Source organism: Ixodes scapularis, unplaced genomic scaffold (genome assembly GCF_016920785.2).
Source record: "Ixodes scapularis isolate PalLabHiFi unplaced genomic scaffold, ASM1692078v2 PGA_scaffold1__304_contigs__length_218370807, whole genome shotgun sequence".
In the NCBI taxonomy this organism is placed as follows: Eukaryota; Metazoa; Arthropoda; class Arachnida; order Ixodida; family Ixodidae; genus Ixodes; species Ixodes scapularis.
In genome coordinates, this window is record NW_024609846.1 from 48,949,012 (window position 1) to 48,976,634 (window position 27,623).

Sequence of the window (27,623 nt, forward strand, 5' to 3'; positions counted from 1 at the left end):
ATATCTCCGGGCAGACCAATCGCCCACCGAAAAAAGCGCAAAATCCGGGGGCATTTTGTGCGCGTGATTGGTTTAGCCGGGGATATCAAACGCACAAAGTCGACGAGCGCGCCATTGTATCGGTTTGTGCTTAGCACCAAACAACGTTTCTAAAACGCTCAACCATGTTGAATATACCCGAGACTGGGGTAGAAAGGAACATAAAAGTCGAAGAAACAGAAAGGGACAGGACGACGTCTTAATTTGTCTTTCTATGTCTTCTAAAAAAAGAAATAAAAAACTATTATTTTGGTCAAAGGAAAAAAAAAAAAGAAGAGGTTCGACCCCTCCTTCCCCTTTCCTGCCTACGCCACTGCGTCAAAACAAGCCGAAACAAAAAAACGTTTTTGCGCGATTTTACATATCTCAAGTATCAAGCAAGCGTGGCCACCATTTATTACTAATGGAGGAACCGATGAAATGTTTAAAAAAAAATCCACGAGGATTTTGGATGTATGGTGGCTGGAAGGGGAAGTGTGACGGGCGGGAGTGAAGGACTGCACAGAGTTGCGATGAAAACGACTCGCCTCTGCTCGCCTGCAGCTCGCCTGCAGATTGCTGCACCTCTCGCGGTGCGAAGATTTTCATCGCAACCGTTGATCACAACCAGAGTGATCGCAACACGCGCGCTCCGCCGTGCGTGTGCTGAAAAGTCACATAGCTTCTTTATATTTGGACTCAGGTTTCTGCAACTACATTTCGTGCGCCTGAACTCCGCGATGAAAATTCCGTGAAGTAGTTTTTGGGGGCCGCTAGGGGGCACTGCATCCAGCAGGCGAGTCAGCGGCCCCGGAAACTTTTGGGAGGTCCTACATTACAAAGATTTTCTAACTGATCAATGGGGTTCACGTGGTGTATGAATCACGTTTGCAATACGAGCTGCGAAGAGGTGACGAACACGTTGTTCGTTTGCGAGCGAGACTTGCGACCAATCTTTGCCGGTGGCGTCCGCCATTAAATTGTGAACGCTCCCCGTGGTTTGAGATGGACCCACTCTACAATCTAGGCTCTCTCAAAATTTTCATCGCGTATCGCGCCCCTCCTGATCATTGCGCGCATGCGGCGCCCGTCACACTTCCCCTTTCTAGCCACCGTAATTTAGGTGTTGCACGTTGTTGGTCTTATAAAAGTGGTACCTACACAAAATAAAACGCGTCTGCCCTTGCCGTTACCAGTGCTTCAGCATTGGTAAATTTTTCCTGTAATTCCGTACAAGTGGTTTTGTCACGACCGACAATGCGTCTAATCAAACCTCGAGAGCGGCCAGTGTAGTGGTGTTCAATTTACCAGAACGCACTCACGACAAGAGGAAAATCTCGTGGAAACTGAAACTGAAACCCAATCGCGAGCCGCTCGTGACGTCACAGACCACGTGACAATACAACGGAAGTGCTTTGTTCGTTTATATTTTACTTCCGGAACTCCAAAACGCTTGTGCACGAGGGACGCGCGCGCGTACTCGTTTGCCTGCTGATGGACTCAACAGGTTCGTATCAAATTCACATGTTTTCTTAATATATTTACGATAGTACAGTCGCCCGAAGACAACAACAGTACTTCACTGCAATCCCTTATGGTGTACAACAGAATGAATCAAACCACGGAAGCTCACGACGAGTCCGATGAGTGAACTCGGTGTGCTCGTTTTGGGGGCGGTCGTACGCTTTCAATCCCTTGAGAACATAGGGGACGTTCACAGCTCTGACATTGTCCCGCTTTTCCTCTGAAGGCGCCATGGCATCGAGCAGCCAAGCGCAAGAGCCGAGCCAGGCGAGCACGGACGGCCCGTTGCCCACCTGCGTTATCGTGCTTGGCATGGCAGGTTCAGGGAAGACCACTTGGGTTCAGGTGAGACCCCCTTTCGTGAACAGAGATCTTCACAAGTAAGAACAGCTGCGAGGAGTAGGAAAGGGCGTAACCATGCCTAAACTATCGGGCCGAGTTTACAGGCTTCCGACAGTGCGCCTGTAGTCACGAACGAAGCTTTCCTAAACAGAAATGTGTCAGCGAGGGAATCGCCTAGAAAAGAACAGTGGAGGAATGTCCCTTGTGTAAAGCGTACTGCTGCAGAGGGTGGACGGCGTTAAAGGTTAATTAAAGGGCAACTCCGCTTCATTTTTGGTTTTGAAAAAACAGTGCAGTACTCTTCAGTATCGCCTAGGAAGACCACACGTGCAATGTTACGACGCGGTTCTGTCTAAATGTTTCTTAAACGGTCCGGCAAACTTTGCACCTCGCCAAGTTGCCGAAATCGGCTGACTTGAGCGGGCGAATTCAGGCGCAACCAACAGCGCAGTCAAGGCTACGGCATGGGCAGAGCCAACATTGAGCTAAACATCATTATCATGGCCCCCTTTTGCTTGTTTTCACTTCTCCGAGCAAGCGTAGCGCATGACGTCAGCAACGTTGCCTCTTGGCGCTCAGCGGTGTCCACGTGATTGGTGTAACGCGCCTGCGCAGTGCGTTTTTTGGGAGCCGTCCGGCCGCCCGCCGTTACCGCCGTCGTCGTCTCACCGGTTGTGATTATTGTCTCTCGGAGTTTCGTCCACACTACGGACACCACGCACGCAGACTTATGCCGCAGTTGTGCAGACGTCGTCGAATGCCGTGGACACCAAAACGTGGCAAAGAGTGCGGTCCAGACGACATGTACTTGGCGACCCGAGGCTAATGTTGCCAGGCGGAGCCGAAGTTTCGGTTTCGATTTCCGCTCGTGTTTAAAATTAGATTTAAAAATATATATCCCATTTTTCACGAAGCAAATGACGTAGTGTGTTTTACTAGGGCTTTTTAATTCGAAATCAATCATTATCCCGAAATCTTCGGAATTGAGCGGACTTGCCCTTTAAAAGGGTTTAATGAACGAACTCGCATGGCGGCAAAACGCACTGGGCGGAAGCGTCGCCCAATGTTGCCAGAGTTAGCTGGCTCACACTCCTCTTTGACAGTGTTACGGTCAGAAAAGCCTGTTCACTCCTCATGGTCGTCCAGCCACCTAGGCTGCTACACGTGGCGCCATGGACGGCCTGCAGCCCGTAGTGACCCTTCCGCAGGGACGTTTCGGTCAGAGCTCACAACAGTCTCTGTGAAGACTTCAGCACCATTTGTTCTTGCCTGCGAAGGTTCAGCATGAGAACTGGCAAGGTGGGATTGCTGGCAAAGAAAGAGCACTGGGTCAACATACGGAGAACAGAATCGCTTAATCTGCCTGGAATGGGCGACCTTCTCATCTCTTGACAACATACTGGTTGAATGGGTGGTGGCACGACAGACCGCATAAGTGGTTGTAGTCTTTTGTTTAGTGATTCAGTGCAGTCCCTTGAATGTTGGGGCGAGTTTCATTGTGCCATCGGTCACAGGCTCCTGGCGCTTAAAGGGATGCTGAACCGAAATCTGCATTCCACAAAACGCTGCGGCAGAAGCGTGCAATGGGACACTACAAACACCGAAACATCACTCATACAGCGATGTCTCGAATGGATCACCATATTTTTCTAAAAAAAAAAAAAGGAGGCGCATTTCATATATGTTGACGTCTTGTTTCTCCGAGAAAAGTCAAGAAGCAGAGAAAACGGCCTTGCGTCTTCTCAGCCTCGCCACCTTGAGGTGCCGAAGCAAAGAGAGGAGGAAACGATGTATGAAATGTCACGCGCCTCGTCAGTCTCGTTCAATCGTGACCGCTTTTTCCAAAAATACGGCTTTCCATTCGAGATGTCGCCTCATGGGTGGCGGTATACGGATTCTAGCATCCCACCTAGGGGCGGATTTAGTGGGGGGGGGTCCGGATGTCCTGACCCTCCTCTTGATTTCTGCTTGTGTAAATTTTAGGGCGTAAAACGAAGGAGAGGGGGAGGGGGTTCCTAAACATATGGTTTGCTGACCAACACCTGACCCCCTCCCCCTCAGGAAATTCCTGCATCTGCCCCTGATCCCACCTACCCCTCCTGCATTGTTTTCTGAAATCCCAGTTTCGGTTCACTATCCCTTTAAGCCGGCCTACTTGAAATATAGTATCACAGTGAGTTTTGTCATAGTGATGTTTTGTTGCTGTTGGACTCGCCGAGCTTTGTTGTGCTTCACTGTGAAGTTCTACGAAGTCTAGAAGTCTCGTCTCCTGGGCAGCAGTTCCTGAATGCCATAACTTCTTTTTTGGCAATTTGGAAACATACCCATGTGGCAATTCAAGGGGTGAAAACTGTAAACTGGCATTTGTAGTTGCGTTCACGGCAAAGGCCGCAGCATTCAGTTTTCCTTCCCAAAGGGACGACATGGCACTAGCCTTTTTCACCGAAACAAGTGTCGCATTACTTGGCTCAACGAGCCCATTAGTTGCGGCGCGATAAGCAGCTGAAGAGTGTTGCTGAATGCCGTGAAGGGCCAGGGAACGTCTGAACTCGTGAGACTTGAAAAGACGTTCATGATCAGAAAGGCAATCGTTAGGAACACCTTAGTGGTAAAACACTGTGTACAAATGCTGGATCACTTCCTTCGCACGTACCAGCACAGAGGGTGGACAGCGTTAAAGGTTGATTAAAAGGTTTTAATGAACGAACTCGCATGATTGAACTGATGTGGCGGCAAAATGCGCCGGGCAAAAGCGTTGCCCAATGTTGCCAGAGTCACCTGGCTCACACTTGACAGTTTCTTCTCTATGGACGTGCTGACGTTCTGGACTCAAGGTGTCGGCACGTCTTCAAGAATGGTCTGCGGGCACTGAAACTAACCAGATTGCATCCCTTTCACAATGCTTCCAACTGGATGGGCAGTGTTGCCAGTGTCCACTAGCCTTGTGCCGATGCTTGGCTATCCAGGCATTGACGCACCTACAATGGCACTCTGCTTCGGAAAAAAAAAAAAGTGCTGGCAAGAGCTATCATTTTATTTGTACATTACTGTAACATTTTGCAAGTCTTCTTGGTGTTGGCAACGTTTCAATGCTAGTCTGCTATGCATCGAGAAACTGAGAGTGCACAAGGACCTCAGAGTGCCGAGCTCTGGTTGGAATGATTAGTGGGTAGACCTAAAGCTAGCTGCCCTTGCCTCCCTCCACTGCACTTGTTGAATGCGTTACAATGCGGAATGCTGGCATCCGGTGCTTGGCTCTCGCATTCGGACGCTTTTAATGAGGGCAGTGGAGACAAAGGCAACCAGCTGTAGGCCTGTCCACTAATCATTTGAAGCACAGCTTGGCATTTTAACGTTCCCGCACATTCTCATTCCCTCCTGTCTCTCAGTTTCTCAGTGCATAATCCCCAGCAGCTCAACACAGTAGCTAGTGGCTGGCTGGTGTATTCTTTGTGTGGCTGGCACTGAAGACCTTTAAATAGCTACCCGAAGAAAACATTGTGATTCTTTTCTTGCTCTGAGCACCAGTTTGCAGCTGTAACTCCCACCGCTGGAGGCAGCAGGCCAGCCAATGAGATGTAGTTACCATTACCTTAGACACTTCCATTGTTGTAAGCAAACAAACTGTGCTTTCCATACCTCACAAATTAACTATGGTGGGCAACCTGGAAATCCAATCGTTCACAGTATTGGCCATGTGAGCGGCGCTCCGCCGTTAATGAAAGGCCGTCGCAGCGGCGCGGGCGATGACGGTGAACAAATTACTATGTGTTGTTGAACCTTTGCATTGTGACATTCTTTGAGACGGGTAGCAGCAAGGGAATTCTCACACTACACATTACTCAAACCCAACCGAAATGCACACACTGTAGAATACGCCGTGCATCCACCCATTCCACACTAAGCGCCCATTCCTAAATTTGTAAGATCTCGGAAAATATGCACAGTACATTTATATGTAAAATTGAAGACCGGACAAGCGTCCATTCTAAAATTTGTAAGATCTTGGAAAATATGCACAGAACATTTATGTGTAAAATGATAACCGGACAAGTGCCCATCCCCCATTGTGTGTGTGTGTGTGTGTGTTGCTCAATATTTTATGATATACAAATGGGACAATGCTGCCAAAGTGTCGGGAGTTAACATTTTTTTATTTGTAAGATAGAAGTTTTATTTGTAGTTCTTAAAGGGGTCATGAAACGATTTTTCTACTTCTTCCTCCTTAGCTTTAATCCTCAACTCAAATGCGAATTGTGAAATCATGTGGTTGTGACATTCCTTCGGCACCGGTGCGATGACTCCTAGCTTCCACCGCGCTTTTTATGCACACCATCGTACTTGTGATTCCCCAGTGACAATAAGTTCCGTCAGGGCACTCATTGGCCACGAACGCGAATCCAAATATTCGTCGACGGATTGACTGTTGACGAGCGCATACGTCCGAGTGACGCAGTTCTCGTGTCCAATGCATGAGCTGGGCTCTGCTGACATCAGTTTGGCGCCGGTGACGCGCTTTTGGAACCGCGGATGTATCACAGTGAAAAGGCGGAGAGCTTTCGAAGGCAAGAAGGTACAAAATAGTCCGCTATATTTTGAAATGTTCGTACTGAAAAGCTGGCCTTTGACTTTCTAGCCTCTTTCTTTTGGCGAACTAAACAATATGCGATTAGTAAAGTTCCAATTTAAAATCATTCATTCCAACCCAAAATTCGTTTCATGGCCCCTTTAAGAGGAGACGGGCTCCTTCATTGATAGTAGACACTTTAAATGCAACATGCTTGCTGTACAAGTGTTCATTGTTCACAAATCGTTGCAGAGGATAACAGCCCATCTCCATGCCATTAAAAAGCCTCCATACGTTGTGAACCTGGATCCAGCATGCAGCGAAGTGCCTTACCCAGCCAACGTCGGTAGGAGCAGCTCATATGAATCTGTCTTCAGCCACATACTTCCTCTCGAAGCTGGTCATTTATTTATGACTGTTATACTTTCCTTTTGCAGATATCAGAGACACCGTAAAGTACAAAGAAGTCATGAAGCAGTATCCTTTTCTTGTATATCATGCTTTGCTTCAAGCACAGGAAAATGGTTTCTTCTGAAAGCTTGCATGCTGTTAGTCTAATAGCTTTTCAAAGTTGCTTCAAGCACTAACAGTTGATTAGGTCCTGCAGAAACTTTTTCTAACAAGGGAAAGTTATGAGGCAATTTCTGCTTATCTTACGTGACCAGCACCTGGCATCCACTGTCAAAAATTCCTCTCCTCTAGCTTCAGTTGGATGAAGAACTGATATATGTCAATTGATTGTTATCATATTCTAACAATACTATCACCATTTCTCAGATTTTGTGCAAACCAGCATGAGCGGTGCAGCAGGAATTTCAGTGTATGACAAATGTGTCATGTAGTCTCTTTTGGATGTCTAACTTGAGTCTTTCCCAGAGGAGCAATCTTCTATTCATTTCACAAGAGTGAAAATTCCCATACGGTGTAGGGACAGACGCCATAATTGCATCTCTGCCCAGCACGTATTCACAGCCAGCAAATTATATGGCTCAAGTGGAATGCTGCTTCATCCATGAGCAAACAGTTATTCTTTTGTACTGCATGAGAGGCTACCATGCTAGGTGTCATGGTAAGAATTAAACGGAAGCTCAAGCGGTTTTGTATTTGAGAAAAAAAAACATTTAAAATTGTCTTCATTTGGCCTCCGGGATCTCGAATATCGAGATTATTTTTCAATTTGGTGCAAGGAGGCTGCGGAAAATAATTTTTAAAGTACCATTGAAGTCCCTCCTCCCCAGAGCGTGACGCCATATACAGAGTCTTCGGAATCTCCACTCTCGCGCATCTTCAGCGCCTATCAAAGCCATGTACGCACATTCTTGCTTTTTTCAAAAAGATTAGGAAAAGATGTCACGACTGGCGTCAGTGCGAGAGAATATACCTGGCAAACAAGCAATTGCACGCGCTGTCCACACGAGTGACATGTGCTTGGTGGCCGAAAGATCCTATATGACGTAACGACTGGTCAGAGGGTTTTCGTGTTTTCTCGCTTTTACTTACATCTTCGGGTAAAACAAACGTGATATTGAGATTCACGGGATAAAAATACTCAAAAATTCACCTCTAACTTTTTTTTTTTTCAAGAACCTCTTTAGCTTCCCTTTAAGCTGCTACCCCTAGAATGGCCAAAAAACATTGGTTGTATCCACTGTTTTCAATCATTCAAGATGGATGAGTAATATTTTCCATTTCACACTTTTCAGTGATGTAGCCTTCATATCGGCAGATTTTGGAATATGCTAAAAGCTTCTGGAATGCACTCGATGCAGTGTTACAGCTTAACATTGTCACTCCGGAGGGGCGAATATAGTATAAAAAACATGAAAGGTATTTCTCTTTCTGATGTTTGAAGAGAGTGTTTTCTTGTATATCTCAGTATCTTCACTTTGGTTCAGTCTGACCCCTGTACTCGCTGAAGAGCGTGAGTCAAACCGTGTGCATATACTACCAGCGGTAGTTGTAACAAAAATTTATTGCACGTGAGGTTTGCCTTAGCAATTTGTAGGTACGGTCTTGGACCAAACGGCGGCATCATCACATCTTTAAATCTCTTCTCGACAAGGTTCGATCAAGTGAGTCTTTTGCAGTGTGATTCGTAAAATGGTTTCTTTTCGTTTCTATGCACCTGTCTCCTCTTGACACATCGTTACTGTGGATGGCAACTGACTCGAGATTGGATGAAACTCTTGCACTGTCTTTCAGGTCATGAACTTGATAAGGAAACGGAAGTCTGAACTAGAGTGAGTTACTTTGCTTTCAGTTAGGAAAAGAGGGGTAATGTTCTTTCCAATCCACCTTATGCACGTGCCTTGTATTTGCCTACGTTTCAAAAGGTATGTCATCTTCGACACTCCTGGCCAAATAGAGGTGTTCACCTGGTCAGCATCTGGCAGCATCATTACGGAGACACTGGTGAGCATCTAATTTTTGGTTCTCAAATGGCTATTCTACTTCGTTGGAAATTGAGACCCTTTGAAGTGTAGTTAACAGTAGTTGAGGTTCTTCATCAATTACATTATCCTGATGTCAAAAGTTCCCATTTGGCTTAGTTTGAAAAATGTGATTTCAATGAAAAGAGCCTAGTATATTAGATTACATAGACTTATCCCACCGTTAATTGTGCAGAATTACCGCAGTGGTCATGGCATGACACATCCTGAAATCACAATAAACGTGATCAGGAAACTGACTTCTGCTTCTCAAATAAATTGGGCCTTATTGTTTCAGCTATTACTCATCATTGCTCATCTTTGCTTGAGAGGAATATTTACAGTGGGGCAAGGATGTTGCATGGGTGGCTTTCAAACTGTGATACTCTGGAACAGGGGTCGACAAACCACAGCCCACGAGGCACTTTTATGCAGCCCCCGGTATGACACCAGAAAGAGACCCTCCCTTCCAGCTGCCTCGCAAAGACTCAAGGAGCACTTCCATTTGGCATTGTCTAGCATCCCCATACTTTGGCAGATAATGTCTCCATTTCCTTTTTGCCTTTTCTTCGCCTCCCCAGACACAGTTCGCAACTTGCCGTCCGGCCCCCTCCATGTCGGCTTCTGGACGACTTGGCTTGCGGCTGTAAAAGCTTGCCGACCCCTGCTCTAGAACCTCTCTATAGCAAGGACCGATTTAGAAACAATGTGGATATAGTAAAGGAAAGTTGAAGTGTGCTTATAATAGTGAAGATAGCAAAAATATTTTCTGTAAATGTCACTTTTTTTTTTTTTTTTTTTTTTTTTGCTATGGAGGAGTTTTATTGTTAACGCTGAGGAGCTGTTGAGCACAAAATATGGAATACCGCAGCAAACCCCCTGGTCGGGCTGGAGCATAAAGTAGACTCAAGGGAAGATTGGTGAGGGGTACATCCCCTTGCAAAGTCTGACAACCCCTCCACCACCGAAATCCCTTTGGCAGGGCATACAAAATTGCGTGTGTGGACCAACTGAAGAGGGCGGAAAGCGATGTAGTGCCGTTGCCCCGTTCCAGGCTTCCGAGTTCCCGACGGTGGTGGTGTACGTGATGGACACGGTGCGCAGCGTGAGCCCTGTGACCTTCATGTCCAACATGCTGTATGCATGCAGCATCCTCTACAAGACCAAGCTGCCCTTTGTCATTGCCATGAACAAGGTATGTACTGTGTCGAGCTCCTTGTTGTCGGTAATGGGGGGGGGGAGGGGGGAGGAGAGGAGAGGAGGGGGGAAGGGAGGGAAGGGAAGGGAGGGAGGGAGGAAGGAAGGAGGTCTGGGTTGCAGTGCTGGCAAAGCGGGCTAGCAGCGGGTCTGTCCAGTCTTGCGGAAGAGGTGCAGCGACAGTGATCATTGAGTACCAAGTGAATGAAGGACACCAACTTGCAACTTATTTTGCTAACTCAATTTTTTTGTTGTTTTTAATGTGATGGTAGAAAATCCTATAGTCACTGACAAGGTGAGAACAATATGGAGGAGCTTCAGTTGTCCCGCCTACAGCGCGAGCTTCTTACCTTTGACAACGCTTCGACATCTCGTGCACCTCTAGCGCGCGTGTGCAGTCAAAGCGTGGCAGAAGGCACGGAGCACACGCTAAAGGCAGGGTTTACGAACGACGCGGCCTGCCATTCTCATTCTGTATGCGACTACAGGTAAGCTGTACATAGCGAGTGTATCTATGGCCGTACTGCACGTTAGCAGTGGCCGTAGACCGACGGAACCGCACCTTCAAAAAATTTACCTCCCGCCGTCTGGTGGAGGGAGGGAGTTTGTCGACGAGCGGAGCGGGGAAAGCTTGGGGCCAACTCGAGGAAGACAACTCCGCTGCCTCTTGCTCCCGCAGGTGGACGTTGTGGACCACCAGTTTGCAATGAACTGGATGCAGGACTTCGAAGCGTTCCAAGAGTCCCTCCAGGGGGAGACCTCGTACATCTCCAACCTGAGCCGCTCGCTCAGCCTTGTGCTGGACGAGTTCTACTCCAACCTGAGTGCGGTGGGGGTGTCGGCCGTCACGGGGAAGGGAGTGCCTGAGTTTTTCGCCGCCCTTGCCAAGGCCAGGCACGAGTATGACACGTGAGTGGGCCTGGCACGTCCTGTTCACTGCTCGGCGGCGATCCGTCGTTCAATCAAAGTTCATTTGTTCTTCCGAGTGAAAGTTTACTCAAAAGACCTTAAAGGGGCGGTGCAACTATGTTCAATTAAAATGTTTCTCACTTTACGCGAGCTTACTTTCACTAGTGGAACTCGAGGATATTCGCACGCAACGCCACTGGCCAAGAAACTCCTTTGTTGCGGTGTAATTTCAAGGAGCATTTTCATTCAATCCCTCCTTCACAAAACTTGATGGCATAGGTGGGCGGTTGCTGTACCGCCCAGTGATGATATTTGAATACGGCCGATAAATTGGACCCGAGGATTGCATGGGCACTCGATTTGGGCTCGTTATAATCTATAGCTTGAGAAGCATACGGGTAGTGACCCATGTCCAAACGCTGCAATGATGACAATAGCCGAACCATAACAATGTCTGGAACTCGTTGCATGTCCTGTGCCTTGCCAACCCCAGTGTGTGGCTATGATCAAAATTGGCAGCATGTAATCAGCTCCAGATCACGTGGCCCCTTGTTCTGGCTGCGAGTTCAGGGGGTGAACGCCGTTCGTTTGTCTTTAATTTTTGCTGCAACTTCGATTGCGTGTGGTGAAAAACAAACAAGAGTTTTATGGGTAATTAATGTTGGGGATCCGTTCTAAGCGGTATGTCCTCAAAATCCAAAAATTGCTGCATCACCCCTTTAAATACAATAATATGGCCATTTTTTAAAACTTACTGCCAGTTTCATTTTTTTTTTTTTTACAGAGATTACAAGAAAGTCTATGAGAAGCTGAAGAAGGAGAAGGTATGTAGAATTAATGCCTATATTGAGAACTGCATAGGGGTACCAGTCGTTTACAAACACCCTTACAAACATGCCTGCATCTGTAAGTGTATTTAAACGTAAAAACATCTTTTTTTTCTTCTCCAGGAAGAAGCCACGCTTGCCGCGCAGGAGAAGCAGCTGGAGAGGCTGAGGCTGGATGTGGCCCAAGGGGATGCCCTGCCCCTCATAGGTGAGCAAGCTCCCTGTGGGAAGCGCAGCGGAGCACTCGGAGGCCCCGTCACGCTACCTGCGACCACTTACAACCTCGCGCTATCTCTTCCAGCGAGAGAACAGACTGGTGCCATTCATCGTGTAGCCGTGAAATACTTGCGATTCCCACATATTTCCTATTTTCTTGCGCATCGTTGTTTATTTATTGGCTGGAAAAAAATTTCGAAAAACGAATACCAAATCACCGTTGTTGCAACGCTGAATCAGACATGCAAGGATCGGTTCGGTACGGTGCTGCGACTTACTGCGAGGGTGCTTCCGTACGGTGCATTTGTCACGCTGGAACGTCGAATGCAGAATTTGGCTCAACCAAACGCTGCAACAAAGGGATCTTATTGCCTCTGAGGTGGAACTATCTCATGCCAAAAGGAGAGTGCATTGTCGTGTTCTCTCGAGTGTTTTTGCCTTTCCCCATTCCTGTAAATGAAGCGTTCCAAACGCCCTCGTTTAAGTGCTCTCACTAAAGTGGAATGGGCTGGTGGAAAGTTTCTGCTCTTCTGTGGTGCACTCTCCGTTTAAATTGTAGGAGCTGTTACAATTTTTAAATCCAGCCAGTAACGATAGATGACATATTGCCTAATGTAGGACCTAGTAGATATAAGTTGGGACGTTGAGAAATATGAATTTTCATGGAAGTGGTGACTGTAGTTAAGATTGTACCTTCCCCCGGCTGGTTCTGGTCGCTTATTCTTCGTGTCTGCATTCCACTCCTCACACAACGGCCGTCCTAATGCCTGCCGCCGTCTCATCTCGGAAACAGGCGTCCTGCATTCGGACGACACCGAGATCAACGTGCAGCATGGATCGAGCGACGACTCATCCGAAGAGGAGGGCCAGCCCATGGAAGACGAGGGTAAGGTTTACCTCATTTATGGCGTCAGGACCCTATCTGATGCTTTGTGGACGATACTTCATGGCCCTAATATAAACCGTAAAATTCTGTAAAATAAGCACCCAGCCCTACTTTTGAAGTGCTAGAAAAATAGGCAGACGACATATGAAGTGGCCACCTACTCTATAATAATGAAGCAAGTTGAAAAATATGCTGGGGACATCAATTGCCCATCATCTTTTTTCTCCGCAATACTGTAGTCAGTGAGAGCTTAATAGTGCAAGACAAGTTCAGCCTGCAGCATGCGCTCGTTACCTTCTGTCATGTTGCAGCTGTGCATGTTCACGAGACGCCGAGATGTCATTGAAGGTAGAAAGTCTATGATGGAGGCGGAGCTACTATAGACTGCATTCTTAACCTGTCGCCAACTGCAGTCGCGAGGGGAGAGTGAACAAGGTTCCTTAGTAGGAACAAAAAATCAAAATCTTAGAGCTTGCACGGAACAAGACGTGATAGTGGCAATGGTTGAGAGAAGGAACCACTAGCAAGTTTGTGGTGGAACCAAAGGAAAGGGAGAGCTGACGAATTACAAGCCGCACAGAGAACCTCCCGCATTTCCGCTCTCGGACTTAACAAGTGCTCAACCCTATTTCTCGCGACTATCTCAAAATTTGAAGCTAACTGTTGGTATTTGGGAGTAGTTTAGCAACTCATACTACTGTCTTTTCAGGTTGACAGTAAAAATAGTTGCCTCACTTACAACGGCCGTTAATAGCAGTTCTAAGTTAATAACTGTTCAACTTGTATTCCTCTCTTAAACAATGCATGCTAAATATTGTGTATTTGCTATGCAAACAGGGATAATGACATATCTACAGCCTGTACATTTCTGCTATTATCACTCTTTGTTTTTGGCTTTCATTTTCTTAACAAGCATGCCAACATGTTCATTGAAATCTAATAACTGTACTTATATTTGTTTGTCTTTTCAGACGAGGAAGAGAAGCGAGAGTATGAGTCCTTCAAGAACTTCTTGGAGAGGGAAAAGACGAAGCGCCAGAAAAAGTATGAGTCAAAGGCCAAAGAAGACTCGGGTTGACGGGGCTTTTTTGGGATGAGAGACTCTTGTGTGTAAATAAGACTATCTTTGATTCACTTGTTGCATTTCTTTGTCCTTTTTCCAAAGCACGATAGAGAAGCTTTCGAAAAAAGATGGTACTCAGTTCGCATTTTTGCTAGAGAATCACAAGATATGGCTCATTAGCTTTCACCCCAAAGTTGTCTTTTGCCTTTCACATAATTACGAAGTGTGATCAAAAAGTTCCGGGACTGATTTTGTAGCAGAAAAAGAGAGGGCGCAGCAGTCGAAGGAAAGGACCTTTATGTTTCATACCAAAGGGTGTCACTCAAGAGAGCTAGTACGCAAAGTTTAGACCCCCAAGCCACGTACCATTTGAGACATTGAGAGTTAATATAGCTTTAGGGAGCCGTAAAACAGGCAAGAAACCAGGTAAGGTGTTCACTTTCATATTGCTGGCGGGTGTACATGAGGATGGAGGTGCGACGTGATTAATTCTCATAGCCATTGTGGTTTGTGTCGCTGACGTGACGACCGCCACCTGTGATCTATGAAGTATGTGGGTAAGTGCGGTGGAAGTTTCTAAAACCATCCAACATTACGAGTAGCAACTGTATACTGCCAAAGTGGGATTTCGCATAACGTGAAATGCCACTGCTCGAAATATCTTTCGAGCAGACAACACGATTCGCCATTTGTTGCGCAATTCTTGGCGGGATGCGAGGGCTGCCCTTTTTGCTTGTCCTTGCTCGCTTCACGTGGCACGGCGGAGAGAGTCTCGACTTCCCGCCCTCGCGGAAAGTGGGGAGGGAAAACTTTTTCGACGACGAGCGACGAAGACGAAATCTTTGCAAAGTGTCACCCATAAAGCTATTGCTTTCAAAATAAAATCTTTTGTTTTTGACAGAAGGACAGTGCCCAATTATGGCAGACCTGCATGTTGGATGCTTGGCTGTACGCATTTTGAAGATGCAACCACACAACTGGAGACTTCTGCTGAGCCTACAAGTCTGAACTTGACTTCATAATTAGTGTTGTTTTGGGATGCGTAAGAAAATATGGCGACCACTGCATCTTTTCTAATGGCCCACACAGATTCCACAGTGTGCTGGTAGGATCCTGGCTTTAGGTTGTACACTTTCTCTTTCAGAGATCTTTCTGTCCTCTATACAAAAAATGAAACGCACACAAAAGTGATCTACAAAGATATTGAAATTTTAACGGCAACACTTGTATCGGTGCCCTTGCTGCTCAAAAGGTACTACTAATCACCTCAAAATGGGGTCGAGATATTCATTAGCACTTTCAAACGGCACTTGCCATTTATCCTGGAAAACATTTTCTTCACAAGCTTTCTTGGCGAAAAACATTTTCACTCAAATTTTCTTTACAAACTTTGGTTGCCAGAAAATAAAGTAGAATTCCACTAAAATTCTTAAAATGGCTCAATATACAATATATTCCCAAAAAAATAAAAGTGAGGGGTTTAGAGGTACACATTTGTGTCATAGCCTTTGAAAGGATTAGGACACCTTGTCATTGAATGACGAACAATACTGCCATGTACAGAGTTGCAAGCAGAGCATCTGGTTGTTGCCATGTCTGTACACAAGCATGTTCAACCAAGACCAAGCTTCATTTGTCGAGGACAGCTCGAGCGAGATAGACCTCCACGGAACAAGTCAAGGATAACGATGGACTGGAGGTCAACATCAGGTACATCATTTTGGTAAGCGTCTGCAAACATTTTTAATATTGACAAATTGTAAGCCCGTCAATTTGGGGGGGTGTTAGAAATTTGGTTTGGGCCATTTTTAAACTTTTTTGAAAAGCGGCCGCACCCAGTCGTGCTTGGTGTTGTCATGCAGAATTTTACGCACACACTTAAAAAGTATAGGTCACCAAATGTCATGGCCCATTGGTCACGTCAAAATTTTTGGGGGTCCTAATTGGCCCACCGGGTCGTGCCATATATCAAACGACAAGTCTCGGAGAGAAACAAGTATATGTGCAAGTCCCGTTAAAATTAAAAAACAAATAAACAAAATGTTGTTGGTCCCTTAGAAAAAAAAAAAAAATTATATATATATATATATATATATATATATATATATATATATATATATATATCCCTTTCGATAGCGCCAACGACGACAGTGCAACCATGTTGCAAGACGAGCTGCAATCATCAAGTGGGAAGGCAATGGAATTTTTGGTTCGGGCCAAAGGAGAAATACTACAACTGCTAGTGGAAAATTTGATGGGATATACGGAGAGGAAATTTGAAGTGAGGGTGTGCGTCCGGGATGAGGAAAGACAGACGTCGTGGCCAAGGTGTTGCAAAGCAACTACGACCACCTGGAAATTGATAACTGGCTGGGAGAGTCTGAAATTGATTAGCACGACCGCGTACAAACCTGCGCAGAAAAAGAGTGGGATCAGGTCATGAGAGACCTCATTACACATGATCAATGTAGGAGTTGTGGGAGGAAGCAATGAAAATTTTGTTACGGCTTAAGATAGTCATATTTGGATGCTGGTTGTTCGTGGTACGTGTAATGGCCCAGGCGAGTTTGTCTATTGGCAGGAATATACTAGAGTTGTTGAACTTTATCTTAATAAAGTGTTCGTCACAGGCACTGTTGACCTTCTTCATGGGTGATATACTGTCGTTAGTGTCTAGGACCAGTTCCGTGTCCACTTGAAAAAATGCAGACATGTCTTGAAACTTGTTGTCGTTGCTTAGAGAGTCTACAGACTTTTTACTTACAGTCAGGATCCCAAAGCACACGCTGGGTTGCGCCTTGCCAGAAATGGGTAGTTGCCCAATGCCCTGGTGGTTGTGCTCTCATTCAATTGGTTTGTCGCATCAGAATCAAAATCCTTATGTTGCAGCTTTTTAAAGGAGCTTATTACCTGGTCTTGTTTTAACGAAGTCTAGGATAGGTATTGCTTTAATCGTACTCATAAAAGATGTTGCAATGTACGTCTTGGAGTCACTGCACATTGGGGTGCACATAATGTAGGTAGCCAGCCATTTTCAAAGTTGTGATTGTAATTAATGATTGGGGTTCCAATGTGGCTCTTGAACGGGAATGTGTTGATAAGCTCGTTGCCATGTGGCGTAAAGTCGATGCAGTAAATAAAATTCTAGCAATTGTTGTGCCGAGAATCGCCCATGCACGTGTGAGGTGTCAGACTTTGTCATGTTGGCATTGGCACCCATGCTGACACCCCGATACTTTTCAATTAGAAGGCAATGATCGTTCGCGTGAAACTTGCTGGATTCGGTGGTAACCATTTGGTTGTCTGTCGCTCCAGCACCTGGCTTGGCCGTACCCGTATTTAGGTACAGGTTTAGACCAAACGGAACTCGCGCCTTAAACCAACTTGTCAGAGTTGACGGGTTTAAGCCATGCCAGTTCCAGTCTTCTAGGTTAAGGGGGGACATGGACCTAAATTTTAAATTTTTTTTTAAAAATTAGTTTTTCAATTTTGAGGTTTTCAGTTTTAGAAACTAATTATACACCCTTACACCAAATTTGATAACCATACGCCAAATAGTTACGTTGATATAAAATATTTTCAACACGTCGTGAGGCAGTAACAAAGTAAAGTTCAATGTTTGAATGCATTTTTCTCAGTTCCACTTTTTGCTGCAAATTTCATACGAAGGAATCTTTTGTTCGAAGGTGAAAGTATTCTGATACCGCAATCAACATGTTTCTGAACTGACATTTACTGGGGAATCGGGCTATCTACTTTATTTTGTTTCAAGTTGAAGTCTTCGGTGATAAAAAACTAAATTTTCAAAAATTGACATAGGACAGATATGCATCTCATATTTTGAGGTACAGTAAAACCTCATTATAACAAAGTTGAAGGAGCGGTCGTAATTATTTCGTTACAACCATTAGTTTGTTATAGCCAATGTCCATTTCTTCCCACTATTAGCAAGCAAGGGGAATTATGATTGCTTTGTTATATCCATTAGTTTGTTATATCCCGTTTTGTTATAACGAGGTTTTACTGTAGTAACTCTTCCTGAAATATTTACATTTAAGTTATTAAAACTAGATAGCCCAAGGTCCCATATCCCCCACTTTATACTCAAGCAGTCAAAATGATGCTTAATAGCTTCATTTGCATATCATAGATTTCTTAATGAAGAGTGACACATCATCTTATGCAGGTATGTAGATGTGTCCTAGAAAGCTGAAAGTTTGCACAGTACACCTACATCTGAAGCTAAATCCCCCCTGAAAATTTCATTCCGATCACTTGAGTAGTTCAAAAGTTCAGCCTCTAGCCAGTGTCACCTCTTAAACGCACCCAGAGTAATGCATAGATAGGGAAATTCGACTGGCAGACGTGGCATGGAGGAGAAGTACCCATAATACTTTTTGATGTGCAAATAGGAAATTTGCGTCAACACAGTGGCGTACCCCCAGGTGGTACGTAATTTACTGTCACTACGGGGTAGTCGAGATAAATCCTGACTTTTTCCAGATTTCGTCTCCCAACAATACAGCGAAGCTAACCGGCTGTATCGGGCTTCTGCGGCAACGTGATTCGACAGCGGATCATCGCATAATAAACAATTAACGACTTGCTCTAAAATGAGCAAAGAATATGATCGGAGGGCAGCAATACTCAAATCACTTCACGCCGAAAAGTCGCCTAACCAAGTCATTGCGTGGTCTACAAGAAGACACAAGTTTATAGCATTGCCAAGACGTTCAGAAAATCTCAGCCAGGAAGACGTTATGGCAGACCGAGCAAAGCACAGTAAATGGTGGATATTCATTTTCTCTTTGCCTTTGTGTGTTTTCCTGAAAATGGTGAATTTTCTGGATATATTTCGGCGACCCTGCATATACGAAAACCACCCCTTGGTCTCGGGGGGCGCCAAAATTTGCTGTATGACTCCTCCTTCATTCTGAGAATGACTTCCAACTGCTCCTCCTCCTGGGCGTTCGGTGAGGCCCTGCGAGGTCTCTGGTTCCGGGCATCTGGTGGGAGGTCGGCATTGCTTCTTGTATAGTGGGCTTGGTCGATATAGTTGGCGAATTAACTTTTGCAGCACCGCTTGAATTCAGGTAATGCCCCGCTATCGTGACTATGTTTACGTCCGGACATGTGTCTTCCCCATAGAGCATACTGGACTATCACGATCAATATGAGTGCGAACACCACTCTGCGTGGCCCGCGGTACTATCAGTGTCCTCTGGCGATTGCTCTACGAAGCATAAGTGCACCTTGTGGTCAAGACATATTGTTTCTAGCGATCGCCGCACCTCGAGTTATTGTGGCGCACTCTAATTTATTTTAGCTGGAGGGACGTTTTGTTTAACCGTTCTTATTACTCGACTTAACATTGCTACAGTTCAGATGATAAAAGTACATTTGCAATTAATGATTACTTTTGATTACTTTGTGTTATTATTGCTTCCATTGATCTATAATGAACTCAGTTGACATTAGTATTATTCCTCTTTTGATTACTTCAAGCTACTCTTGACCATTGGCCATAAATTTGAATTAAATACCACAACACGACCACTGAAGACCAATAAGTGCATATATATATATATTGTGGATTAAATTCACTGACCCCGGGATTATATTGAGTAGTGCAAGGATTAAATTGTGTGTTGCTATGATTAAATTGGGTGGCACTTAGATTAAATTGGCCGTCGCTTGGATTAAAATGAGTGGGAAAACCTGTAGAGTCATTACCACCATTCCCGAAAATAACTGATGCACTCCAATCACCCCTGGGCAATGCACACTAGTTTAAAAAAAATTGCAGACCCCCTCCACTTCACATGAAGATGGAGGACCGGCAGAGTTGTTATCTTCACGACGTCTCGGACGAAGCCTAGAGGACGACGTCTAGGACGACCCAGGGACGACCTCAAGGACGACGCCTAAACGAGGACCTATAGTGCGACGCCTAAACGAGGACCTATAGTGCGACCTCAAGGACGACCTCTAGGACGATGTCTAGGATGACATCAAGGACGACTTCTAGGACGACCTCGAGGACGACACCTAGGATGACCTCTCAAACGACTTCAAGGACGACCTCGAGGACGACTTTTAGGACAACCTTGACAGGGTGTCTAGCGACCGGGAAAATCGGGAGTTGTCAGGGAAATTTTAGTTATCGGGAAAAATCAGGGAATTGTCAAAAAGCGAGCCCAGTCAGGGAAAATAAGCCGGAAACGCCATCGAGTGCCCTTAGCAGTCTTGAGAACTTGGGGGCAGAAAAATAGGCAATAAATTCTCCTTAGAGCGGACCGCGGGCTCTGCTCACCAGATGGAAAGGGAACAGCCGACATCTGTGGAAAGGAAGGAGACTCCCTGGACCAGAAATTCAGTAGCGACAAGTTGGGATAATAGTTTATAATGACGAGAAGGGGGACCCACTGAAAATTCAATACATTTTAATAGAACACGTAGAGAATTATAAATACCTAGGAGTATGGCTGAATGAAGGAAAGCAATACTTAGAAGAACAGGAAGAAAATATGCTGAAGAAAGGAAAAAGGAACGCAGCAATTATGAAGCACGGGGCACTATGGAATTACAATAGATTTGAAGTAGTAACGGAAGTATGGAAAAGAGTCGTGGTGCCAGGGTTGTCTTTCGGCAATGCGGTATTATGCATGAAATCTGAGGTCCATGTGGAGTGGCACTGGAGGCACATAGGAATACACCAAATGAAGGAGTGGAGGGAGACATGGGCTGGGCATCTTTCCAGGTTAGAGAGGCGATCAGAAAGTTGAAATTTGAACAAAGGCTAGACGCAATTGAAGATGCACAATCGGCAAGGAGCACCTGTACATGAAAAGTCCGAACACCCACCAGATGGACAAACCAAACAATTCAAATACCAACAGTCAAGTGCTGGCGCAGAGCAGACTACCCCTGTGAAAAAGGAGGTAAAAGAAGCCGAGAGAAAGATGTGGGAGGAAAGAATGCAGGGAAAATCAGCTTTAACTATGGCATAGGGGACTAAAACAGGAAATAAGGAAGGAGTATTGGTATGATAATTCACGGGGGAGCTTGATAGTATTCGAGACTAGAACGGGAATATTGAAGACTAGGAGATATAAGACAAAGTGTGAGGAAATGGATATGTGCTGCGCTGTATTGCAAGGAGAAGATGAGACAACAGAACATGTGGTGTTAAGGTGCACAGGGCTTGCTCCCGCCCTCCCAGAGAGGGTGACGGATTCAGCCGGAACGCTGGTGTGTGCAGAAGAGTCGACGATAAGTGCATTTTAAAAAAAAGAGGAGATTGGAAGACTGGTGGAAATTATCTAGGGAAAATTGAATGACGTACGACTATCTGACATAGCCGGGGACAGAGGAAAATTTGGACTCCCTCCCACGTGGCTCTGGCCCAAAACTCCACCCTGTCTCCCAGTGGGCTTGGTGCCGGGGCAACGCCTACTTGGTTTAATCAGAGGAAAATTGGCGACTCCCTCGAGGGCGGAGGGGAGGTTTTTAGTTTTTTTGCTTAATCTCTCAAAGGTCGCCCTGGCAGTGGCATCACAAGGGGGGGGGGGGGGGGGGGGGGCGGACCGCCTTGGGTTCAGCGCTTAGGGGGGTGTCGCAGTAGGCTACTGCCCCGGGTGACGCTGATCCTCGTGACGCCACTGCGCCCTGGTGATATCCCACACCGCCTAATGATAGTTACGAAATTGCAGAGGGCAAGCAAATTGGCAAAGTAAAGAAATTATACTTTTGGTCCTTAATTTCTCGACTAGGTTGCGCTAGCTGCCGCCCGTTCTAATGGGTACAGCTGGTAGCAGAGGAAAATTGGCTACTCCCTCGCCGGGGGAGGGGGGAGCCTAGTATTTTTGCTTGATCTACTAAAGGTCTGCCTGGCGATCATCTTCATGTTGGGCGACAGTTAGAGAAACGTATGCAGAGCGCAAGTTTGTCTGCCTCTTGCAAAGGGATTGCGATGACGTCAAGACGCCAAGCACTTATTCGCTGACTGAAAGAAAAAAAAAATAGCGGGTGGACCTTGAGGCATTTAGCATTGAGGTCTACCCACCATCCTTCCAATCAGTCAATCAGAACTCGGCAGCATTTTGAAGCAGACGACTAGCTCTCCGCATAAGCTCAAGCATGAGAAGCTAAAATCAATGAAAACCATGTAAGTTTAACTTTCAGCGACAGATTCAAAACGCATTTAATTAACGATTACTATCATTTACGTTGTGAGAGAGAGTACAGAAGGCTCAATTGGACCACACTTTTACCACTCTTAAAAGGCGTAATAAGTACACTATTTGTCACGCTTGCTTCTTTTCTTCCCACTGCTTCGGAGTGAGCGTCTTCTGCGAGAAGGCGTGAATCACCTGGAGTTCCTCAGCCAAAATGGTGTTCACCATCCTGCACCGGGAAAAGAAAAACGGTGTACGGTGTTATATTGCATTCAGATAGGTATGTCTAAAGAGATTTCAGAGCTTCAAAAGCGTTGTCATTTCTCCAGTGTATTCTACCAGTCACAGAAACACAAAGATCATAACTTTGACAGTGCTTGTTCACCCCCAGAGAGGAAACTACTGCGCAGAGCGAAACAAATCTGCACCCTCACCTGTGCCTCTCCAGAAGAGCTTTACCCTCGAATTTTGGAGACACAATGATCGCGTTATATTTGGCACCGCATCCGTCTGATATGTCTTCGAGGTCCTGCGGAAGCGTGGGAAAAATGTGGAAACCATGAGTTGAACCACGTGTTGAACTACTGTTTCGGAGTCTTTCGACATCGGCAAGTTTCGGGCACGATCACACAGTCCGTGAGGATTGACCGGGAACACTTACTATGTGAACTGCGTCAAGTTCTTTTCGTAGTTTGTCCTCCAGATACTGCTTCGTGTAGCCCGACATTTTTCTGCTCTGCTGTAAGTGGTCTATGCAAATAAATTTTCTGTGAATTTTCGACGTGAGCGAAATCAACACAACTCAAACGCAGACCGAGGAATTTCTAAAGCGAAATCGGCGAAATTCGGTGTTTTTAAAATTGGCCCCCTGCCGTCGCGAGCTGAAAGGTCGAAATTACCAAAATTACAGTAATAAAGTGAATCATTGGATCCTACCACGTTTAACTTAACTGAATTAAATTATCGATAATCATACAGCATTTACAGTCTGCATGTTCGTCGTTATTATTTCCAGGTTGTTGGTATGGTTGGTATCTTCGCAGAAAACAGGTGGCAAACCACAGGCAAACTAGCTGACTAAATAAACAGGAAGTGGGTTTGAAAAATATACACCTGGAAAATCGAAGAAAAACATGTGGCTTTCTTTTGTTTTCCTCCATAAACCGTCAGCTTGAAAGAGCAGCAGTTGGAACGTGCGCTGATCGAACTGTAGTAACAGAAATCGGTGAACAAAACAAGCCGAAGAAACCGTAGACGGCTATTCTTCAGACATATATTGGAACGGAGCCGTCTGCGCTTGGCCCACGTCTGGTCTGTACGTAGCCCTCGTCGTTGCGGTGGTTGCGGGTTCTGCGGATTACGGCGGGAGATGAGCGAAGCGACGTCCAGCTGAATGTGCGGATGAAAAACGCATGACGCCAGCCACGGAGAAGAGCACACGTGGGGCTGAACGCGCGTCGCCGCCAGCATGAGTGAGAAAAAAGTGTCGTGCGCCCTCCGGGAGGCCCTTGAAACTGTGTTCGGCCACACGGCCTTCCGCAGCGGCCTGCAGGAGAAAGCTGTGGAAGCGGTCGCACAATGCGCCCAAGACGTGTTCGTGTCCATGCCTACGGGCGCGGGCAAGTCGCTGTGCTACCAGCTCCCCGCAGTAGTGACGCCCGACTCCAGCGTCACCGTGGTGGTGTCCCCGCTGATTGCGCTCATGTCCGACCAACTGCAGAAGCTCCGCGACCTGGGCATAGACGCGGAGACCATCAACTCGACCATGAAAAAGTCCGAGCGGGACCGCGTCCGGTCCGACCTGTTGAGCATGTCACCCGAGACTCGGCTGCTCTACGTAACGCCCGAGCAGGTGGCGACAGAGGGTTTCCAGGGCATCCTCAAGGCGCTGCACCGGATCGGCAAGCTGGCCAGGTTCGCGATCGACGAAGCCCACTGCGTCTCCGAGTGGGGCCATGACTTCAGGCCGGACTACCTCAAGCTGGGCAGGGTGAGGGACATGTTTCCCGACGTGCCCGTCGTCGCCCTGACGGCAACGGCGTCCGCCAAAGTCTTCGACGACATCCTGGTCCAGCTGCGGCTCCGCCAGCCCGTGGCAATCTTCAAGACCTCTAGCTTCCGGGCCAACCTCTACTACGACGTGGAGTTCAAAGAAGCGCTCGAAGAGCCCTTCGAGAACCTGAAGGGCTTTGCTCTCAAGGCGCTTGGCGCCGACTGGGATTCGGAGGACTGCAAGAGGAGGGGCAGCGGCATCGTCTACTGTAGGACGCGCGACGCGTGCGAGGAAGTCAGCCTGAAGCTGACGTCCCTCGGCCTGCTCACCAAACCTTACCACGGAGGCATGAAGCCATCCGAGCGGGAGGAGAACCAGGCAGAGTGGACGGAAGGCCGGCTGCCTGTCATTGCCGCCACCGTCAGCTTTGGCATGGGGGTGGACAGGGCCATGGTGCGGTTCGTGGCCCACTGGTCGGTGCCGCAGTCCGTGCCCGCCTACTACCAGGAGTCCGGCCGGGCGGGCCGCGATGGCCGGCCGTCCTACTGCCGCATCTACTACTCCCGCAGAGACAGGAAGGCCATAACTTTTCTGATTCAGCAGGACGGGAAGCGTGCTCGTAACAACAGGGGCAAGGTGGTCGCAGAGGCAGCAGCCAAGGCGTTCGAGAAGATGGTCGAGTTCTGCGAGGGGACAACGTGCCGCCACGCGGTCCTCTGCCGGGAGTTTGGAGACGACCTGGATCGCTGCGGCAAAAACTGCGATGCATGCGCCAAGTCCAAGAGCCTCGAGGCACGCCTCTCCGCATTCCGCGGGACGCTGCTGACGGGAAAGTTTGAAAAGACGAGCCGGAGCAATGGCTTCGACAGCGAGCTCTACGGCGGGGGGAGACACGGACAGAAGATAGAGACGGAGTCCTACAACTCTGACGATGACAGCGACGGCGACAGCAACGACAGGGCAGCCGCAGTGGCGCTGTCGCAGTTGATACAGAATGAATTCAGCAAGCGCCGGAAAAGCGGCAGTTCAGGAGAGCCCAAGAAGAGGAGCATCCCGAAAAACTGCTCCGTGCTCGAGCCGAAGTGTTCGGCGATCAAGGAGGTCTCCGTCGAAACGCGCCAGGACTACGTGTCGAAGCTGAGGCAAGAGATGGAGTTGAACTATACGGCCTGGGAGGCCTTCAATGACACCCCCAAGCTGACCTCCGAGGACATCAAGAACTGTGCCGCGGAGCACGAGCTCGCCGTATTCAAGACGAAGCACAACGTCCATATATACAGGAAGGAGCTGGTGAACCTGTTTGTGGCACTTCGGAACGACACGAGGGCCGTGCAGCTGCACAAACTGCTCGCAACCTACGGCGGCCCCGAGCGAGGGGCAAAAAAGGCCAAGGTAGAAAAGGAGAAGCCCGAAAGGTTGCACACCATCTTCAAGTATTTTGGTCAGGAAAAGAGTGAGGAAGCTTCTGGCAAGGAAACCAAAGTGCGCGGTGTTGCGGACAACAACGGCAAGGCCAGGCTGGCTGCGCTCGGTTTGTCTTCGGACGACTCTAGCAGCTCGCACGACTCTGTTCTCAGCAGCAGCGGTAAGACGGGCTCTCCCGAAGCAAAGGACGTGAAGTGCCCCACTGCCGTGAGCAGCGAGTCAGGAGAGAGCGGAAGCGGGAGTCTTGCCAGTCTATCGCAGTCTACACCGGACGAGGACGACGAAAACAAGCAGACCATACGGTACTTTTTTGAAGCATCCCCTCACAAGAGAAGGAGGGAGGGTTCCCTAGAGGATAGTGGGGAGGCCGCGTCACCTGTCGAAGAGGCGGACGACGAGTGCAGGAAGCGAATCAGAGGTGAACAGGGAGAGTCGCGTAAGGCGAAAGACACAAGGAAGGTTTCGCCCAAAATGTCGAGGCACAGTGACGACGCATCAGCTCCGAAGGAAGGCAAGCCAAGAAAAAAAGAGGTCACTGCTCACAAAGAGAGCCCAGAAAGAGCAAAAAATCACGGGGCTCGAAAAAAGAGTCCGGACGCAGCGAGGGATGATGATAAGGTTCGGAAAAAGAGTCCAGACACGGCCGAGGGCTCCAAAGTGCCTACGAAGGAGTCTGCCGCACGAAAAGATCCCAAGGCAGAAGCAAAGGGGACAGCAAAGCAGCCAAACAGCCACACAAAGAAAGCAGACGAAGATGCTAAGAAGCCCTCAGTCAAGGAAGACCTCAACCAGGCAGCGAAGCACATCAACCGTTTCCTCTACCCAAAGTACAAAGAGAACAAGGTATCCAAAGAACTCTTCAAGAAGATCTGCAAGCTCCTCTCTCACAAGCTGGTGGCTGAGAACACCATGTCTGACAAGGCAGCCAAGGTGGCTGTGGAAGCCATCTTCAAGGACAAGGAAGTGGTGACCGAAGCAGACTTGGAAGGCCTATAGCAGGCTTGGCCGACGCAAATCGATCTCACTGATTGCTCGCTGCATTGCACCCTTTTCCGGTTTTTTGTTACGAACCGAAGGCAGTATGTTGAAGTGGCGCCAACATTTCTGGATCACATTTACTTTGAGAGATGTTCGCTGGGGCCGAGACACACCGAGGATGCACCAAACCGCGGCTCTTGCAAGGCATCGATAATATCTTTTTGCAGTGTAACACCGATGTGAAATAACCTGCTGTGGTCAGGGTCCCTTGGGAGTGTTTCATGGACCGTGCCAGCTGGTCAGTTATCCAAAGTATTCCTGCAAATGTTGATGCAGAGGATAGTGTGTTGTGTTTGTGTGAGCAGCGAATCTGCGGCACTTTGTTCCAACTTTCACCGAACATGTACAGAGGCTTTTTTTTTTTTTGTGCCTTCCTCGATCACAGCTCTAAGGTCGGTTTCTTTGCCGTTTCAGTTGAGGCGACCGGGACTTAATGTTGGGCACGTGTGGGTCCTTTTCTTTTTGTCTCTAATGAGCCGAACCAAATACTCGAAATGCTTCATTGTAATTTCCGAATGGACTCCATTGGGGCATTGGCATGCAGGCGAGAGTTCTACAGTAAAAACTGCGTCGGTTTTAATGAGCTCCAACGTTTTCCACAGTTCGCAACATGCTTTTCTTGGCCTCACCACCGCGGAACTTCCTTCGGGTTCTTGATGTTTGAAGAGCAGCTGCGTGTCTTTGTGTTTCAGCGATCACACCAACCATGCGGATTTCCTCGGCGGCACGGCTCGATCCCAAAGATGCAACCCACCGCGTGTGTGTTGTAATAGACTAGTGGAACAACTTGTGCACTAGTTGCCAAAGGAGCTGCTGGAGTGTTGCTTTGTTTTTGTGGGGTTCCTCGTGGCAGCCACCTGTCTGGAAAGTCGAGAACGCTGATGTTTGCCCGAGTTGTCGCATTTGATTGATGAGAGCCTGCAGTCTGGATCGCACCAATGTTTAGAGGGGTGCGTGCACACGGTATTATAAATATGCAGGGAAACATTGTGGCAGGCAGCATTCAGAGTAA

The 27,623-nt window shown here is 47.3% G+C and overlaps 3 protein-coding genes across 3 annotated transcripts; 2 read left to right on the top strand and 1 right to left on the bottom strand.

The window, feature by feature from the left end:
- The first annotated feature begins 1,271 nt into the window (after nucleotides 1-1,271).
- On the top strand, nucleotides 1,272-14,049 carry LOC8023354 (GPN-loop GTPase 1). The gene is made up of 13 exons (XM_029967209.3): nucleotides 1,272-1,525; nucleotides 1,769-1,887; nucleotides 6,704-6,797; nucleotides 6,889-6,928; nucleotides 8,457-8,523; nucleotides 8,654-8,691; nucleotides 8,785-8,863; nucleotides 9,935-10,075; nucleotides 10,757-10,986; nucleotides 11,771-11,810; nucleotides 11,937-12,021; nucleotides 12,823-12,915; nucleotides 13,887-14,049. The coding sequence occupies exons 1-13, from the start codon at nucleotides 1,513-1,515 to the stop codon at nucleotides 13,991-13,993; spliced, it is 1,146 nt and encodes a 381-aa protein (XP_029823069.1). The 5' UTR covers nucleotides 1,272-1,512; the 3' UTR covers nucleotides 13,994-14,049.
- An 8,114-nt stretch (nucleotides 14,050-22,163) lies between these two features.
- On the bottom strand, nucleotides 22,164-23,000 carry LOC8023353 (bolA-like protein 2). The gene is made up of 3 exons (XM_002400514.5): nucleotides 22,817-23,000; nucleotides 22,590-22,684; nucleotides 22,164-22,384 (listed from the first exon to the last, which is right to left on the bottom strand). The coding sequence occupies exons 1-3, from the start codon at nucleotides 22,880-22,882 to the stop codon at nucleotides 22,285-22,287; spliced, it is 261 nt and encodes an 86-aa protein (XP_002400558.1). The 5' UTR covers nucleotides 22,883-23,000; the 3' UTR covers nucleotides 22,164-22,284.
- A 179-nt stretch (nucleotides 23,001-23,179) lies between these two features.
- Nucleotides 23,180-27,613, top strand: LOC8023352 (ATP-dependent DNA helicase Q5). Its single transcript, XM_002400513.5, has one exon. The coding sequence runs from the start codon at nucleotides 23,624-23,626 to the stop codon at nucleotides 26,567-26,569; it is 2,946 nt and encodes a 981-aa protein (XP_002400557.3). The 5' UTR covers nucleotides 23,180-23,623; the 3' UTR covers nucleotides 26,570-27,613.
- The last annotated feature ends 10 nt before the right edge of the window (nucleotides 27,614-27,623 follow it).